Raw genomic sequence first — 19513 nt, 5'->3', positions numbered from 1 at the left:
CTTGAGTCTAAGCAGTGTGTATTAGAACAATAGCATATGTAAATACAACGTATTTGGAGCAGAAGACAATTCCAGCTGCTACTTCTTTGAGGATTTTTCTTTTCCTTTGTGATAAGAAAGTTGAAGACCTATTAGATGCATTAGGTAGTGATTAGACAGAATGAGGCAGCAGCCAAGATGATGGCTTTCCTTGCTAAGGAGGGAAAATGGAAGCATTTGGGATTAATGAAAAGCATGTGGTGTTTAAGAATCATTAAAGCAAAAAGCATTTTGCACCTGCCTTGCCTGACATTCTTGGCCTGAGTCTCTAAGCACCACCTTACCTGTGGCTGATGGCAGCTGTGTTGTTTATTGTATATATTATTGCCATAAATACATTGACTAGACTTGCATTGTTGAAACCTTATTCAGAAAATCTCCCACCCATAATGATGTGGATTGTAGTTTAAATAGGGTGATATATGTGAGATAAGAGAAAAGCCAAGGTTCTGGGTGATATGCATGTCCTTGTCATTGTTCAGCCCCTGGAGCGGTTCATGCTGAAGCCAGGTTTTTGGGACTCCAAAGCCAGTTGTGAAGGAGATGAGGTGGTTCAGCACATGGTGCCAGAAGGCAGCAGCAGGGGTGGGCTGGGACTGGAGCTGGTGATTGGGTCAAACTGGGATAACTGGATATGATGGGAGGGAGAGGGGCAGGTGGCATTGGCAGGACTGACCAGGGTCACTGAGGCCCAGTGAGTGGCTTTTTAGGTGCAAAACACTGCCTGGTGTGGAGGGTGGGAAGGAGCTGCTGTGTCTGTGGCCAGGGAGAGCAGCTGGGACACTGGGAGATGGCCAAGCAGGAAACCTTAATGATGTGCTGTGCCCATGGACTCCTGCCTGTAGCTGCCACTCCTGTGTTTTTAAACACTTAATCTTGCTGAGGACCGTATGCATGTCTCTTTATCTTTAGTGGGTTTATAAACTCATTTTCTACAGCACCTATGTTGGAGTTGGACAGCCTTGCAGTTAACCCATGCCTGGATTTCATGTGTGCTAATGCGAAAAGGCTTCTAACCTCAGCTGAAGCTGTCTCACTTGGACACCCAACAGAGGGTGACAACAGAAGTCACAGCTGGGGATGGGGGTGCCAGATGCTGCCCTGGGGGGAGGGCATGAGCTGAGATGTCAAAGGGGTGTCTGTCTCAAAAATATGGTCCAGTGCTCGTGGAGTTGTGCCTGGCAGAAAGGATTAAAGAGGAACACACCCTGTTTCCTTTGGCATTGCTAGTTTTGCTGGTGTGTGTTCTTGGCTTGTAAAGGGCTCTCAGATCTTCAGGGAGCTGGGCTTTGCCCACCTAGTGGGGATTGAGCATGGAATCTGGAAGTGCTGTAATGTTTGTCAGCTTTAGCAGCTACCTGTCTGCTCCTGGTGGAGCATGCCATAGGAATGGTGGGAGGCAAGCTCCTCTGGTGGTGTCCACTTCCATCTGCACCCAAAAGTGGGATTGTTCTGAGAGTATTGCAGGTGATTCATGCAAGAGGTACCCATCCTCCCTGTTTCAGCTGCTCTGATGTTGGAAATGGAACAGATGATGAGTGGGCACAGTGGGCCCAGCACAAGTTTAGTCCTTTACAGAGTCAAATCTGAGGACCGTAGTGGAGCATCTTTGTGAGGAACAGATGTGATGGAAAGCTCTCTTCCCAGTCTGTCATCACTACAGAGTGTCTGTCTTCTCTAAAGCTTACAAACAAATAACTAAAATATTTGAATCTGACATCCTAAAGTTTTTAAACGCCAGAAAACTTCTTTTTTCATTGGAAAGGACATTTGAGGCTCTGCTTTAAAAGGTCCCAGGCTGGTGGTGCAGGCAAGGGAAGTGCTGGCCCTTGTTTACCATGGTTTCTGAGTAGCAGCCTCTTCTCCCCACTTTTCACCTTGGCCAGACCTGAAGGGGTTACGTTTTAAAAATGAATAATGACTAAATTTATTCGTCATGGACAAATGATGACAGCTGTTGAGATGCTCCTGTTAGCGCTTCCCAGGGGATAAAGTCAGGCTGGCTCCTAGTGCAAGGCAGCCGAGCCAGGCACGCTCAGCTCATCTTCATCCCGGATTATTTGTCCTGGCTTCCCCTCACTAGTAGGGAATTTCCTCCTTAGAAGTGAACCCAAGTTTGCTAGGCTGAAATGGGTGTTGCTAATAAGAATTGTGCCGATCTGCAGCCGTAGAGAGAGAGAGGACAGAGGCCATGGCTGTTTAAATCCACGTGTGAAGACAGCATGCTTAATGAATCCGAGGGGCAATGATTGATTATGTTGTGGACTGAAAGCCGCGGCGCTCCGTGAAGCACTCTTACATCTGGGCACGCTATGGAAAATATGAAGGAATGTTGAGGAAGCTTATTTGCAGAAGGATATGTACTTGTAAGCAATTTTCTCTTCTTCTTAAATAATGTAAAGGAATTGAAAAACGTAAAGCAGATTGTCTTTCTGTCTCTGAGACAGCAGAGTGGCGAGCAGACAAAGGCCTCTTTTATAAGGGCATGTCTTTGACAGAGAGTACTGTAAGGTCCTTATAAAAGAGCCCTGGGGGTGTCTTGGGATGGGAGAATGTCAATGGTTATTTAATGTTAGAGTGGGGCACTGATCCTGCTTCAGTGCACCTCAGCTGGCGTCCTGAGAGTTACACCCTTGCTGAATTTGCCATTTGCAGATATGATGAAAAATATGATCCCAGTTCAAATGATTATTATGAGCAGGAATCAATGGGTGGCAAAGAAAAAAAAGGGATTTGTAACAATAATGTATAGTAGCTTGGTTTTCTATTCTTTTCTGTACTCCCGTGTCCAGGTTCCTTTCTGTTCTTTGTTTCTCTTTCTGTTCTGCACACGTGCTCGGGCAGACTTGATGTGCAGTTCTGAACGTGGTGCTGTCATTCTGCACTGCTCAGATGAGAAAATGCTGTTGGGTTGTTGAAGGGGTTTTCTGGTTTGATAAATATGTGATGCTTAGTTTGCAGACTTAATGAGCAGGAAGATGCGATTGCAATCCAGTCATCCCCAGAACTGTGGGTGGGCTGGTTTGATTTTTCGAGTGTTGTGTTTTTTGCTAATGCTCAGAAAAGCCTGTTTTAGAAAGAAATTATAGTCTTACTTAGTTGCTAAAATACTACAGGAGTGCAATGCCTTTAATATCTGGATTTTTTTTTAGTTTTGATTTATTATATGAAATAGGAAACCACACCCTCTTCTCCCTTCAGCGGGCTGAGGCTTTAAAAATGCATATAGAAGAGGAAGTGAGTTAACTAAGGCTGCATCCAGATAGTCTGAAATGCAGCTGATGGAGAATTTTATTACCTGATGGAAGAGGCTATGAACTAGTAAAAGTACCTTTTGTTTCTAATATGACTGATTTTCTCCTGGCTGTTAATACACACATGTCAAATAATAGTTTATTAAATATTTATATAGGAGCTTTTGAAACAATTGCACCTTGAACAAGTTTTGCTTGAAGTTTTTGGACTGAATGGCTGTCCAAGTCTTTCTGAATCACTTAAACCTTGTCCTAGAGGCTTCAGAGATTACACATTTTAAAGCCTATTTTGATCTGCCCTGACCTTGGTGCAACTCACACCAAGTAGTGTTTTTGAAATAATTCCTCTTTGAACTAGACTGTGTCTTTTGGGGGGAAAAAAATTCAGTTTTGCTTCTTTAAGAACTGCCTGTGGTAGAATTCACTGGGTGATGCACCTCCTAACCTCACAGAGGGTCAGCCCTGTGATTATTGCAGAAAATGAAGGGGGGAGCAAGGGGGAAGAGAGGAAAAAAAAGGCAACTCAGAATTTAATTTGTTTTTAACCTCTAGCCAGTTGCCTTGTTGTATATTTTTCTGTTAGGTAAGAAACAATATTAATAAATCACACTGGAAAACTGTGTTAATAAATCTTCAGTAGCTGTGTTAACACAGAACATAAGCAACTTATTAGGAATCTGGCTAGACTAAACAATCTCTTGCAGAGAATTTTCATTTAATTGAATTAAAAACATATTTTCTAATCCTTTAATCATTGTCATGATTGTTCCCTGAGCTCTTTTCAAATTAGTTTTGAATTACGTGTGTCAGAACAAGAGTGGTGTCAATAGGGAGATAGCACGGTCTCCATGGCTGCCTTCAGGCACCGTGTTAAAGAGACAGCCCACATCCTAATTGTGGTTTATATTCTCTTCAGCTCTGTGACCTGAAATTTATCTATTTATCTATATTCTTTTCACTTTTGCCATGTTCACTTTTTCCTGAACAACAGTACAATAACAGTAATAGAACAACAGTTATTATTTTACCCCTTTCCTTTAGAGTTGTTTTTTTCCCCCTAGCCCTTTCCCATATTTCAAGACATCTTAAATATCAAAATGAAGAGATGTCCTTGTCCACCTTTTTTCACTTTTGGGATGCTTTTTTGTAGCTGCCATGTCAGTATTGAGTTGTGACTGGAGTATGGCATCATGTGCACTGCTGCATATCAAAATGGGGGGTGTAGGTTTTTAGATGATCTGTGATAGTTCTCCTGTGTCCAGCTGCTAATAAGCCAGTGCCACTTAGGGCAGAGAAAACTGAAGGTGGTTGAGCTGAGAACAAAACAGGCTTTTCTTCCTGTTCTTTTGCCTCCCCAAGAATATGCCTGTACTGTTATCAAGTTATTTTTTTACTTTCAGAAAGCTCAGCCTGTATTAAATTTCACTCATTAGTGTCTCACTAGGAGCCTGTATTTGTTACTAGATGTTCCCAGATGCTTTCCTGAGCAGGGATGGATTAAAGCACCTGCTTGACTTTTTGCCAAGTGAAAATTGTAAAGGAAATGTTGCTAATCTGGCAGAGAGTGTGTGTCTACCTTGGGCTGCTGGAGAGGGATGGGCATGAAGCTGATCTCAAATCTTGAATGAAGTGTTCCTGTGGAGATGCTGAGTGATGGGGGCTGAGCTGGCTTTCTGGCCTCAATAATTACGTGTTCCATCTATATCAGCTGCCCAACTGCTTTGTCACCTTTCAACCTAAGGCTATTTTTTCAAGTGAATTAGCTAATCTGTGTAAAATTGCAATATAAGCAGTACTTTGGAATTGAAGTAACCTTGACTGAGAATGTAATACATTTTTAGTTAATTTATGTTCACATTTGGTGGTAGAGGCTGAGGTTGGATGTACACAGAAGGTTATGTAAGGTTTGATGCACCTTATAATTATGTTTTCATGAATTTGAGGAAACTTTTTGTATTTCTTTGTAAGGAATCTCCAGTCTTAATTTAAAGAGTTAAAGGAGATTTGTAGCTCCAGATTGGTCTGTGGTTCATAAACAACATGGATGTTACCATATGAACTTCCCTGTTTATCCTTGATGATTGACTGTTTATCCTTGGTCTGGTGCAGGCAGTTGCTGCTGGATCTTGGACTTGCTTGTGGTCTTAGTTTCACTACAGTCTGTGTCAAAAGAGTTATTGTAGACATAAACGTGAGAGCTGCAGACTGTCAACACCCCAAGTATTTTCTGGGGCTTGCATCTTTTTGCTGTAGATTTGAAGTTCATTCTTTTCATCTGAATGCATTTATTGAATGGTTTATGACATAGTGGCTGCAGTAGTGAAGGATTGGGTTCAGTGAGCTGGTGGCATTCCATGGCTAACTGGATTTTAGCATGAGGACACTGCTGAGATGGGAGCTGGCAGAGCAGGCTGGAAAACGTAGCATGTTTGCCATAACACAGTCATGTTCCTTGTGACATCCCTTTGCTTTGTTGGTCTTACATGTGTAAGATGAATGTGGGTTTTTTGACAGATAAAATTTTTGATGATGAAGACTCTGTGGATGGGAACAGACCTTCCTCAGCCAGCTCCTCTACATCTTCAAAGGCCCCTGCAAACTCACGCAGAGTTGGGATGGGCACTACCCGCAGGCTTGGCTCTGCACCTCTGGGCTCCAAGTCTTCAAGTAAGCCAATAGCCTGTGTAAATTGATGTGCCTGTGAAGTATTTACAGTGTTCATACTGAGCTTCTTGCATGCGCTCCCAGACTGGCCCCCAGAATCCAGTAACAAATTTTTCCTTATGCAGTCACTATGTCTTGTGTTCTCTGCATGCCACAACTAGAGTCTGGTAGGATGAATCTCCAAGCAATCCCCACATCCCCATAATTTATTTTGCATTTTGTGAGAGGTTGCACTTGTGTAGTTATGCACTGAGGGCTATGAGTAAATCATGTTGGTGCTCCAGTGTGTAGATTTTTGCCTTTGTAATTTCAACTATATCTGAACTGAGGCTGCTTATAGCTACATAAGCTATATAGCCACACTTCAGCCCTTGCAGTCTAAACCTGACACACTAGCTTTCTTTTAAGACCTTTGGGCATTTCTGGTAATGAAGGTGCAAAAAGGATACTGATCAGTCATTCTGAATGTTAGCACTTATTCTACATGTAGCTCTAATTCTCTATGTGTCCTAGGGAAAGGGAGAAAGTTCCCTATATCAGGCAGTCTCTAATCTGATTAGTATTCCAGAGACTGTTTATCTTCCTTATCGTTCGTCTGTTTGTGCACCTGTCAGATCTCCACCTTCATCTATTATAGATGGGATTAAATCCTTTAAAATAAAGTCTCCCATATAATTAAAGTAAGTATTCCCTTTCATCTTTCAGACTGTGTCCCCTAACTGTTGAGTGACTACTGTAATGACTTCCCTAATGTGCCCTGTGTGCCTGTGAGTTGAAGGATGCCATGAATGTCTCACCAGTGCCTGGCATTGAATTTCCCTGCCTCTGCTTTCATTACATCTGCAGCACTCCCAGGCTGCATGGGTAGTGAACTTTCTCCTGATTAAGTGCCTTGATAGCTGGTGGTTTCTTAATTGATTCTCTTGTTGATAACAAGATTGAAAAGGCTTTTTCATTTGTGTGTCAGCAGCCAAAGAGGGGGCAGGTGCTGTGGATGAAGAAGACTTCATTAAGGCATTTGAAGATGTCCCAACAGTTCAGGTAAGAAGAGTTAACTGTTAAACCATGCTGTACTAAAAAGCAGAAGGTGGATATAGGATCTCATGCTAATCAATGTTAAATTGTGCTTCATTGTGATGTTGGCAAATCTTCAGGGGGAAGCAGGTTAGAAGTTGAAGGCAGGCAGGTTTTAAATGGTGGGGTGTGCTAGTAGTTTATGTGAAACCCTCTGGGAACTGAAAGCTTTAAAGGTGACTTGTGTCTCAGGGATCACTGCTGTTGTGAGTGTGACAACTGGACCATGCATGTTTGCTGATTTGGCTGGATGGCTGAGATGCATCATGTATCCCCTCTCCTTCACTGGACCTTTATATTTGGGACAGCTGAAAAGCACATGTGTCTACTCATGATCTTCTGTAGGTTTTGACTAATATAGCCACTAGTAGCTGCAGAAATGCTGCTTAAAATTGTGAAACTATACTAAAATCATGTAATATAATCCTTTAATCATCTTGTGATAATTGCTAAGTTTTTAGTTGCAGACAATGGGTGTAAAGTCTCTGCATTGTGCAAAGCCAGTTGTGTCCAAGGCTAGCACATGATGTTTAAGCATTGAGGTGCAAAGGACATAAGAATGTAGTTGGGAAGTGATCTGATTTTATGGAGTAAATCCTGCATTACAGTGCTACTCTGTATTTCAATTTGTAGATTTATTCCAGCCGGGATCTCGAGGAATCCATAAACAAGATCAGAGAGATACTGTCAGATGATAAACATGACTGGGAACAGAGAGTTTCTGCGGTAAGTTGTGAATTTAGATAGCATCTCTATTAATAGAAGCTTTTTCTACACTGAGCTTAATCCCACTGAGGGTACTGAGAAAACCTCAGACTAAGGCTGGAATGTAGTTTTAGTGGTGAGCACTTGTTATGTTCCCCCAGACTTGTGAGAAATGTTTCCTTTTCAGACTGAATTTAAGCCACATTTGTGAAGGAAATTGCTATGTGTTATACAAGAGTCTGTTGAGATAGCATCAGGTTGAACTGGAAGTTGTGCAGCAAATCCAGGTTCAAAGCTACAAATTTGCTAGCAGGTTCTAAGATCAAAATGTCTAGTCTTACTCAGAATATCTTAAAACTTACCTGATAAGGCAGAAAATTACTTTGCTTACAGAGAATTTATTTATACTTCTGCAAAAGGGAGGTGTAAAATAATTCAGCAAGAATCTACACACTTAAGTTTTGAATAAATAAATATGAGTGTGGGAGTGTGGAAGTGGAAAATTGGGTGTTATATGCATGTCAAGACCATATACTATTTACTGAGGTGAGCTGTGTTTTCATGATACAAATAGATGCAGTCTTGTCTACACAGTAGATTTTCATCACTGGTTTAGCAGCTTTGCCATGTCTGTCAAACCCTGAATTACAGATCTGAGTGGCAGACTGGGCTGATTCAGCTTACTTCTGTTTAATTTTATTTCTGTACTGAGTAACAGGGAGCTGAAATCGAGCCCATGTGCAGATGCACTGGTGCACGGGAGGGCCTGAGAAGGTGTCAGAGGATTGTCTGTAGGATGAGATGGTGGTCCCTGTAATATTAATAGGAAATTTCCCATTTTGATGGGGTCAAGGTTCCCCTTCTGCTAGAGCCAGATAACTGTTTTAATGAAGTCAATGGACACATTCTGGGTCTGTCATTATTACCCAGACCAGAGTGTGAACTGTGCCCTTTAGGTCTAGATATCTTTTTAACACAAGAGTCAGCTGTGAGATTACCTAAACATTAGAAGCTGCTGTAAATAAGGGAACAAAAAGGTAAGTTTAAGATACCTTTTAGTTTAAAAAAAATATTGTTTGGGTTATTAACTGTACAATTTGAATTGCTGAATGCAGCACTTCTGGATTTCTCTAAGTTAGCAAGGATGTTTAGCTTATTCTACTTAGTATGTTAACTAACCATGGGTTGAATATAAGATAGGAAATAATAAAATTACTTGGACATCAAGAAGAATCAATTTCCTCAATGCATGTAGGTGAATAATTGCACACAAAACCTGGAACCAGCTATTGGTCTTGAGCTGTCCTTTTATTTGCTGCTCATTAACAGTCACTGATTTCTTTTATGCTCCTAACAGTTGAAAAAGATCCGCTCCTTACTTTTGGCTGGAGCTGCAGAATATGATAACTTCTTCCAGCATTTAAGACTTTTGGATGGAGCATTTAAATTATCTGCTAAAGACCTGCGCTCTCAAGTTGTCAGAGAGGCTTGTATCACCTTGGGGTGAGTTTATTTTCTGTGTGTTTGAAACGGGATGTAGAAGAAAAGGATCAGGCATTGGTTAAAACACAGTTAAGATGCAGCTAGTGCTGTATAGTTAAAGCTAGAACATGGTTTTTCTGCATCTGTTTCAAACCCCATCATGTAGGCCAAAATTACTAATTGTAATTTTGCCAACCTGTGTTCCTGAGTACTAAACAATGCTGATGGGGGATGCACGGAATGAATGAGCATGCCTTCATGCACAAGTAGGGAAGCATTGAACACTAAAGCTGGAAATGTTTATGTTTTCTTCTGGTTCAGATTGAGCTCGTTTTTATTTCTGATGGTCTGTCCTTTGTGAAATACTTCAAGAAAAAGTGTGCTGCAGTGTTTCTGACATTTTTTTTAAATAGGGAGCTTTAGAGAAGTTGTAATATAAAGTATAAAATAACAAAAATATTCTATCACCTTGATCCCATTTGTTTGATAATAAATTTTTAGCTGTGCTAATTACTTTATTTTATGCAGATGTTACTGTTTCTCAGGGTTCAGATGAATATAGGACACAAGTTTGAAATGAAAGGAACTGTTTTTTGAAACATGGTGTTATCTGTCCTTTGGAGTTGGAGAGGAGGTGACAGTTGCAAAGATTGAGATGTCAGATGTGCTTATATCACATGTTCCATACAAGTCTGACTTGCTTTATCTTCAGCTCACTTACCAGCATGACTTCATTCTGTTTTTCAGACATTTGTCATCAGTTCTGGGAAACAAGTTTGACCATGGGGCAGAAGCCATCATGCCAACAATTTTTAATCTAATTCCCAATAGTGCCAAAGTCATGGCCACTTCTGGTGTTGTAGCAGTTAGATTAATCATTCGAGTAAGTATACATCAAAAGAGAACAGTGTTATAATTTCCAAACACTGCAGTGTTTCTGATGAAATATGGATGCTGCTGCAATAAAAATGAGATTAATGCCTAATCTACTTTTCTGATAGTGCTGGGCTTGGCTGTTGCAGATGTTCTGCAGCCTTGTGCAGATGATGCTTGTTGAGCTCTGCCAAAATAGTAGGGGAAATGTTTCTTTTTGCAGGGAGAGATATTTCCATCTCTCTAAGAGCTGAGCAAACATTTTTCTTTGAAAGGATGTTAGACCAGCCTTGCAGCACAGATTCATCCTCTTAATTATGCTCTAAAATACCTCACAGACAGTCCGTGTTTCTCAAAAGTCTTAGTTCACAGTGGTGACTCCTGCCTAGTGATTCATTGGGTAAGCTGTAGGTAGCCTAATGTCTCTAAAATTGTCACCATTGGCAGTTCAGATCCTCCTGCAGTGACTTCAGCTACTTGACTCTAGAGAGTGTCATTAAGAAGAAAATCAAGTACTTATTAAAGGTATTTTAGCTGATAAATTGTAAAATATTTTTGATATTAAAAGTCTGCCTATATCTGTTAGTGTTCCTTTATCTAGCAGTTCTGTTTTTAAGTATTGAGCAACAGTAAGGATCTGAATACTGAGCTCAGATGGCTGAAGAGATGGTCTTTCATTCTATGGAATTGCTATGTAAAGATTTCTTCCTGTTCTTTTTTCTTTACTTCCAGCACACGCACATCCCTCGGTTAATACCCATCATAACCAGTAATTGTACCTCCAAGTCTGTTGCAGTTAGAAGGTGAGAATTGAGTTTGCATTTACTGCTTTTTAGTAGTAAATAGATGTTTTCTGAAAATGTGAATGCGTTTGTTGTTATTTGTGAAAAGGGTTGAAAACACACTTACTTATTATAACATGAATCTCATTCTTCTCCATGATTTGACTTCAGATTAAAAGTCAGCTATCCTGTGTAAACTGCATCACTGCAGAGAGGAAAAGGCATTTTTCCACAAGAAGAAATGTTTTTTAAACTAATTGTTGTCCTTGCATGTTGTTATAACAACGTATTATTTTGGCATTTTTACCGACACGTTCCTCTTCCCCACTGCTTGTTGTTACCGTGGCTTCTTTTCTTTGAGCCAGTAAATCAGTCTTACATGAAAGCATCATGTGGAAGGGAAGCTGGACTGAGTGGTCTAATGATCCTTTCTGCACTTGGCATCTACATGCTTCAGCCAACTACCTCACTGGGAGACTCTTGTCTCCTCCTTATGCATTAACTGGCTCTCTTTGAGATAGACAAAAGGAAGGGCTTTGTGGTTGTATTTGGTGACAAACCTTGAGCACATTTCAGCACACTTGTGCCTTACGAGTCTTGAAGTGAGGAAAGGAGATCAAAGTTGGAAAGGTCTGTCCCCACATGAGGCTAGCTGTGAGGTTTCTGTGTGAAGCCTGGACTAAGAGGTACAGAGTATCAGTGTCAATCTCCTGCGACTTATCCTGTTTATTGAAAAAGGAAGCTTCCAGGATTGTTTTATGGCAGTTCCTCTCTTCAGGCTTCTCTATAGCAAGCTGCCTCCAATTAATACTTCTGACTGTTTATTAATGTTGTTTTAGAGCTGTTGATATTTTTTATTGGGGCCAACACTGAATTTTGATGTCCCAAAACGTTTCCTAAGCAAACCTTGGTGTTGTTCAGAGTCAGCTATGGCAAAGCCAGTGTGCCCCAATTAACTTAAACTCAGCATTTCTTCTCTTTCTTCTCTCTCCTCTCAGGCGCTGCTTTGAATTTTTAGACTTGCTGTTGCAGGAGTGGCAAACACACTCCTTAGAAAGGTAAGTTCTGAATGAATACCAGTGGGTTTGTTCTGTCCTATTTATCTGGAGAGGAGGAGATAATTTCCTGGGTCATTCTGGAGAAAGGATCATTAGGAGAGAAGACCATATTAGGTAGCTGTAGTAGAGATGTTTTTGTCATCCAAAAGAGGCACATATGTACACACATTGTTTGTTCTGTAGTTCTCTCAGAGTTTGGTGGGTATGTCTCCTATGCCAGCCTTGGAAAACCTGGCTGAGCAAATCTCTGAACTCAATAACTTTTGTTTAAGAATTTTTTTTTCCTTTTGCACCCTGAAGTGAGATGATGAGGTAAAATCTGCTGCATGTCTTATCAGGACCTTCTGAGACTTCTAAATTACTTTAGACTAGTGACCAGTTGAAGTAATTGTGCAAAGAGAGACTGGGACACAATTCCTTAGCCCTAGACTGCACAAGACTATTTAGGCCTTAGGAGACTGTTCTAGAATCCAGGCAGTTTGGATAGCTAAGTAAATGTCTATGAAGGATGCTGCTTGCTGTTTCCTAGACAGCAGTGTGGATGAAATAAAACTGACTTGTAAGAATAAATAAATAAAGGACAGAAAAGATCCTTGATGGAAATGAAAGGATGTGGTGAACTGTTTGTTCTCAGAAACCAAGGCAAAATCAAATTAGTAATTTCTTTATAAGTGTGCCACATCTTTTTGAACTGCCGGATAATATTTTCTTTCTTATTTCAGACACATATCAGTGTTGGCTGAAACAATAAAGAAGGGAATTCATGACGCAGACTCTGAAGCCAGGATAGAGGCAAGAAAGTAAGTGGAAGCTGTTGTTGGTGTCTCTTCTTCCTCTCCTTCTTTGCCCCTGTTTTGTGAGTCAGTGATGGTTGAGACAAAAATCCAGTGAAGATACATTCTCCTGACTACCCAGTTGGTGGAAAAAAGAGAGGCTGAGGGGTGACCATTCTGTACAGTTCCTTGAGGAGGGGAAACAGAGAGGGAGGTGCTGATCCTTTCTTCCTGTGATGTGGTGATAGACAGGTGGGAATGCTTTGAAACTCTGACAGGAGAAGTTCTGGCTGGACATCAGGAAACATTCCTCTACCAAGAGAGGGGTCAAACACTGAACAGGGTTCCTACAGAAACTTGTTTCAGGGGCACTTGGACAATGTCCTTGACAACACACTTCAACTTTTGGTCAGTTCTGAATTGGTCAGACAGCTGGACTAGATGTCTCTTATAGGTCCCATCCCACTGGAGTAGCCTATTCTATTGTTATTTGCTACTCTTGAAATCAAAGTCCTTGTGCTAGTACACTGCTAAATGGTATCCTAAATTAAGGTAGTATTTTATGACAGTGAAAAAAAATTGTGTATATCTATAGGAAATTTTAATATTTGCAATTGATTTTATTCTTTTGAAGATCTTATGCATTTCCATCAATATGATCATACTTACAGTAGTGTGCTGTGTACCAGGGTCCTGCTTTTCTGAACAGAACTACAGGAACGTTTTTCTGCAGAAAGAGGATAGTGTAAAACATAAAAACAACGAATAATAAATTTTATTCATCTAAATGCTGTGTTTTAAGCAGTGATGTTTCGCAGTAGGATGCTTAAATCCTTTTGAGAGGCAGCATGTCCATCACTGAAAATTACAGTAGTCACTGAGACTTCACAGTGGGTGACTAGTTAAGCTGAATAGACAGCAAGGAGAATGGCATGGGACTTCAGAGAGCATGCTTAATTCTCTCTTCCCATGTTTATTCAATAGTAGTGTGGCTGATTGTGAGACAGAAATTTGTTTTCTTCAGTGATGTGAGAGTGCATGTGGCTTCTCTGAGGACTGGCTGTCACACACAAACAATTCTTGATTCATTTGATCTGATGATCTTACTCTTGAACTGCCCATTAGTTGCCTCTTGAAAAGTACTGAGAGTCTTCATCTCCTTTGTGCCTCAAGAGTGAATGGTGTTTAGCCATCAGCCAGGAGGTTTGGACCATAGAGGAATTCTTCCCTCATCTTAAAATGCTCTTTTATTTTCATCATGGCACTGATTTGAAGTGCATGTGAGCATCTCTTTCCTTTTTCTTGTTGGTTTGTTTTTTTTTTTTTTTTCCAAAAAGACAGGCAGCATCCTCAGCTCAGTGCAGAGACGTGTCTGCAGCATTCTTGGGGACCTGTTGGTTAAACTTAAGGAAGGAAACAGCAACTGGTGCTTTCCTGAATCAGGCCCATTCATGTGTGTTCGGCCTTTGACAGGTTTTGAAGTAGCTGCTGCACACCCAGTCCCAAACTAGTGTCAGTCTGGTGGGCCTGCAGTCTCCCGTGTGCAGTAGACAGCTGGGGGGACGAGGGCTTCTTCCCTAATGCAGCTTTGTTGGCTACTCCTGCTTTTACAACAAATGCAGCAAATGGTTCTTTTATTTGGTTTGTCTTTGTGCAGCTGTTTGAGCAACACAGTGGTTGAAAAAGTTGTTTGTCTTAAATGTGTCAGGGCAGTAGGTGCTTGGAAATGGCTGGGCATTGGCCCCACTGATGGTATAGTGGGAAGGGCTCTGGCTGTGCCTTTGTGCCACAGCCCCTAAAGCGTGACCAGGGTGTGTTCACAGTGCTGTGCCTCATTCCAGGTGCTACTGGGGTTTCCACAGTCACTTCAGCCGAGAGGCAGAGCATTTGTACCACACCTTGGAGTCTTCCTACCAGAAGGCCCTGCAGTCCCACCTGAAGAACTCTGACAGCATCGTGTCCCTGCCACAGTCGGATCGCTCCTCCTCCAGCTCCCAGGAGAGTCTCAAGTAAGGCTTTGTGTCACTGCCTCTGCATTGAACTGAAGGGAGCCATCACATTGCTTTGGCTCATCTGGTCATTATTTGGACTCTACACTTGTTACTCCAAAATAGATATGTTTGTTTATTTATTTGTTTGTTTGTTTTTATCCAACACTGTATGAACAACAAAACCCTGTACTGGCTTTAAAATATAATCATTATTTTGACTCCATAGATAATTTTCTAGGAAGTTATTTGTGCTCAGCAGATACTGTTAGTTATTCCTTTCAGGTGCTTAAAACAGTTCTTAGATTGAAGTTCTGCCTTTAGCATTAAGCCTAGAGGTGTAAGTCTGTCTCTTTCCAGATAAAAGAAAAAAAATGAGTAAATTAAACTTGAGTTGTAACTTATGTCACTCCTATGTTGAATGTATGTATTTTATCTACTCTCAGATATACAATCAACTTAGACTCCAAATGTGTGTGGTTTAAGCGTATGACCTGTATGAAAAATACCCATAACTTACTGGTGTAAATTTTAAATCTACAAAAAGTGTTCTTAAAAATTCTTTTTTTTGCACAAATAATGTGAGTACTAATTTATTTTTTACTGCTTTTATAAATAATTTCGTGGTGGTGCTGCATTCTTAAACAACAAGCTTTGTAGTTTATTCCTGCATATAAATAATTTCCTATTAGCTTAATTGTGTGCTGATGGAACAGAATTGTACTGATCTTAGTGACTGAGATATAAGTTTTGTTTTAATAAATGTTTGTATTAACTTCCAGCCGTCCACTCTCTGCCAAAAGAAGTCCTACTGGAAGTACAACATCAAGAGGTGAGAACAGGAGCTGGAAAATGTGCTTAGGTGTTGCTGAGGAAGTGTGACATTGTGATAATCAAAAACCAGCTTTGATCACTGTTTACTGCTCTGTAAAAAACAGCAGCTCAGAATGTAGAAATCTTAATTACTTTTGGAATTTACACCATATTCTGTGCATCAGCTGCTGATAAAATAATGCTTTTAAAATAAGTTAGTAAATCAATAATTTCTTACACCTGAAAGGAAGCCTAAAAAGCCTTGAAAATTGTAGCCAAGGTATGCTTTGAATAAACTGCTGCTGATGCTAAGACATGCAGCTACATAGTCTAATAGTGCCTTCGGTTTTACAATTTTTGATATTTATACTCTGTGGTTTCAGCACTTACTGGAGGTGTCTGCACACAAGTCCTACAGTGTTAATTTCCATCTCATTGCTAATCTGTTTTTCTTATCAGATGGAATATTTAGGTACAGCTTTTCTGTCCTATGTAAATGCAGACAATAATCTAAATAATACATTTAATATAGAATATAATAGACAAAACTTTGTTTGTAAATGATAAGCTGCCTTCTACACCTGACCAAGGTTGGGTTCTGGCTGGTTTGTCTGTAACTACTGAGACCTTTGATTCAAGGAGATGTTGTTGTGTAACCTACTTGACTGTGCACACAAATGCATGTTTGCTTGCAGCTGAGTAGTCAAGCTTCATGCTTAAGAGGGTGAGCATCAACAAGTGATGGGAACAACGATCCTCATGAGAAGATGAGGTGTTGGGAAGGAAGTTATTAGAACCTGGACTGAAGGACCTGCAGGTCTGTTTTGGCCAGCAACTCTCACGTGCCAGTGATGGGTACTGTGGTTGAACTTTCCCATCTATACTCTGTTAGAAATTTCTTTTTACTGGCCTGACAGTCTTTTTATCTTATCATTTAAGCTTATAGAACTTGATAAAGTTCTTAGAGGTAGTATCCAGGGCAGCATTGATGAAATATCTTTGCAGGCAGCGTGGGGAAGCCCACATTGCCCTGATAAAGCATTCTTAGTTGAGGTATTTCAGTGCCAGCAGGGAGTGTTAAAAATAGTACTTTAAACTGCTTGTCAGGCTCTTTGAAGCACACAGCTCAAAAAATTAATCTTCTTTATTCTGGATCTCCCACTCCCATCTGCAGCATCTACAGTAAGTACAAAATCTGTGTCAACACCAGGATCTCTGCAGCGATCCCGCAGTGACGTCGATGTGAATGCAGCAGCTAGTGCCAAGTCAAAAGTGACGTCTGCTGGAGCATCCACCCCCTTCAGTTCTGCTGCAGCCTTGCCCCCAGGGTCATACGCATCACTAGGTAAATCTGCTGTTCTACAATTGCAGTTAGCTTCCTTTAGTGCCTCGCAGTTTTATTGGAATAATAAACTCTGACTAGAAGAACGTGCCTCTGAGATAGTTACCAGCTCTCCAGGATCAGTGTGTGATCTCTTGCCCTTTGGGATTAAGGAAAAAAAATATACAGCTGAACTGACTTGAAGCAACAGTTTTGAATTGTGTAATAATCTGCGTCTCACAGATTGAGGACAATGCTACTCAATTCCTTTTGACATGTTCCCCTGTCTCTTTTCCTTCTCTCCTTTCCTGAAACTGCTTTTCCATTGTTTTATGCTTTGAATAGTATATCTTAGTTGAGTTTGCTTCCTTTCCGTTTCACAAAGGAGAAAGATGGAGAAGCTAAGAGGAGGTCAGCCTTGCCATGCCATCAGACAGGATATAAGTATCTGCTCCTTAAGCTGACTCTTTGATTATAGGCACATGCCACATTATTCCCTCAGAGCATTGTGTATCTCCTTCAGGTGTCTCAGGGTTTCTTAAAACAAACTTTGCATTGGATCTTTCTCTCCTGGAGTTGCCATCGAGGGAGTCACAGAGGAGGAAATGCAAGGCAGAGATTGACATTGTATTTGCTGAGCTTCATCTCAGTTGTGAGCAGAGCTGATCATCTGAGCTCCTTCCTCATTCTGCTGGTTTCACACTAATCTAATCCCAGATTTGTCATCGATCTACCTTTACAATAGGGAGGAAACTCAGGGGTCTGTGCTCTTGTTTTAAGCTGTGTACATTGTCTTCACTGAGAAGGGTTGAGGAGTTTCTTCTTTTAATGTAGGAGATTTGCTCTTTAACCTGTTAAAAAGTAAGTGGTGAATTATATAGGGATGATTTTTATGGATTCGATTTTCAGACAGGTTTCTTTCACATCTGAAATGCTTTACCTTGGCTTAGGTGTGTTGGCTGTATTCAGTTCAGAAGTTGAATTCTTACTCTGATTTAAACTGTTCTTATTTGGTTCAAGATGCAGATACATTCCAGTGGAAGTGTAATTACAGAACGTGAAGTTGATCCCATGATGGTGGGCTTACAGATGCAGTCACTGTTGAGTTGTGCTGCACTCTGGCTTCAGTGGCTACACTGGCTTCAAGCAGTCTTATTTCATAAGGAAGAATGAAGGGGGAGGAAGTATCTACTTAGAGCTGACTTGGTCCTTGAAGCTTAGAGACTGAATCCAGTGTCAGTCTTGTTCTTTAACCAGGCTCTAGGAGAAAAGTAGCAAATTCACTCTTAAGTGATGCAAGCATGGCTGCTCCTGAAGGATCCTGCTTCCTTTTTAACTAGTAGGGACATTTATCACCTGCACATTCCCATGAGAAAAATGAAGGGGCAAACAATGAAAATGGAGTTGGGCAAAGGTTGGTTGTTGCAGGAGGGAAAGCCTGCAAGTGTTTTTTTCCGATACATTAAGGTTTGATTTGCTGCTTGGTCCAACTTTTTTCATTTCTTTAATTGTATTAATTTTTTTTTCATATTTATTTAGCTAATATATAGTGCCCACTTCTGTTGATGTTACTGATTTTTCCCTATTAACCCTGTCCTTACTTTTCTTTAATTTGCCTAAAGATGGTACAACCAGTAAAGCCGAGGGTAAGCAGTCTGTGTGTAACTGAGGTGTGTCCACAGTCGTACTGCCCTACCTGGTCTCTGTTCTCAAAGTGTTACCTGGTTCTCATCCATATTCACTGGTGACCTGCATGAAGTGTTGCATGGTTGTCCTGCTCATTTTGATGCCATGGGGTATTCTTCACTTTCTCTTTGAGCTCCTCCCTGCTAAAAACCATTAGTCTGCTTTTATGACTCTGGTCACTACGTTATGTGGGTTTCTCTATTTAAAGCTCTGCTTTTGGTTCAAGGTGACCTGTGTATGGACTAAAAAAAACCTCAACCAAAAAAAAACCCCCAAAAAACTCCCAAACAATACAAGGCTTGTGATTTCTTTTCTCCTTGATGTGTAAAGGTTTGCTGTGTTTTTCCATCCAAAGCTCAGGTCACAACTGCCAAATGCTTTCGGGAAGAGACTGGGCAGTGAGAGAATTGAATGAGATGATCACATGGCAGAAAAATGAGGACAGTAAACAATGATCTCTAGGGAAGGAATATTTAGTCAACCTCTTTAAACCTGACCTCTCTCTTTTTGTTGTTAACTGTCTGAGTGAGATGGCTTACACCAAAGACAGTTGGAGGAAAGGCTTTTTATACTAGAGCACTGAGCCTGCAAGTTTGGGAAGGATCCCAGTCTGTTTTTCTGGCTCATTGTCAAAACTTGTTCTTTATTTCTTATTTCTTCAGCAAAAAAAGATCACTGGGAAATTACTTTTTCTGAGCTAGACAGGAGTTGGAAACAAAAATGTTTTCTACACAGAATGGAGATACCACGCTCTGCAGCAAAGCCTTTTTTTCCCCAGTGCAAGTCTCTTTTCAAGGGATCTATTACTGTCTTGTGGGACTGTGCTCATATCTTTGATGGCTGCTTGTATTTGGATGTGGTGGTCTGAAAAGTGCCACTGTGCTGTTGTGACATCTGTGTTATTTTCTTTACTGTTAGTGACGCATTGATTTATTATTTGGAAGAAAAGGTCTGTACCATTTTTGGAAATGGTACTTAGTGTTGAGAGAGGAGCTACATCT

At 40.7% G+C, this 19513-nt stretch overlaps 1 protein-coding gene across 1 annotated transcript in view; it reads left to right on the top strand.

The window, feature by feature from the left end:
• CLASP1 (cytoplasmic linker associated protein 1) overlaps positions 1-19513 on the top strand; it is a 167964-nt gene that overhangs the window by 75107 nt on the left and 73344 nt on the right. Inside the window, exons 9-19 of the mRNA XM_058809099.1 lie at positions 5808-5960; positions 6925-6998; positions 7665-7757; positions 9094-9239; positions 9966-10101; positions 10824-10894; positions 11872-11931; positions 12654-12731; positions 14546-14713; positions 15475-15524; positions 16680-16850. Of these exons, the coding sequence (XP_058665082.1) occupies positions 5808-5960; positions 6925-6998; positions 7665-7757; positions 9094-9239; positions 9966-10101; positions 10824-10894; positions 11872-11931; positions 12654-12731; positions 14546-14713; positions 15475-15524; positions 16680-16850 (1200 nt within the window). The remainder of the gene's footprint in view (positions 1-5807; positions 5961-6924; positions 6999-7664; positions 7758-9093; positions 9240-9965; positions 10102-10823; positions 10895-11871; positions 11932-12653; positions 12732-14545; positions 14714-15474; positions 15525-16679; positions 16851-19513) is intronic.

The sequence above is a fragment of the Ammospiza caudacuta genome, chromosome 8 (genome assembly GCF_027887145.1).
Source record: "Ammospiza caudacuta isolate bAmmCau1 chromosome 8, bAmmCau1.pri, whole genome shotgun sequence".
In the NCBI taxonomy this organism is placed as follows: domain Eukaryota; kingdom Metazoa; phylum Chordata; class Aves; order Passeriformes; family Passerellidae; genus Ammospiza; species Ammospiza caudacuta.
The sequence above is the reverse complement of the archived record's forward strand: the minus strand, read 5'-3'. Positions and strand labels throughout refer to the sequence as shown.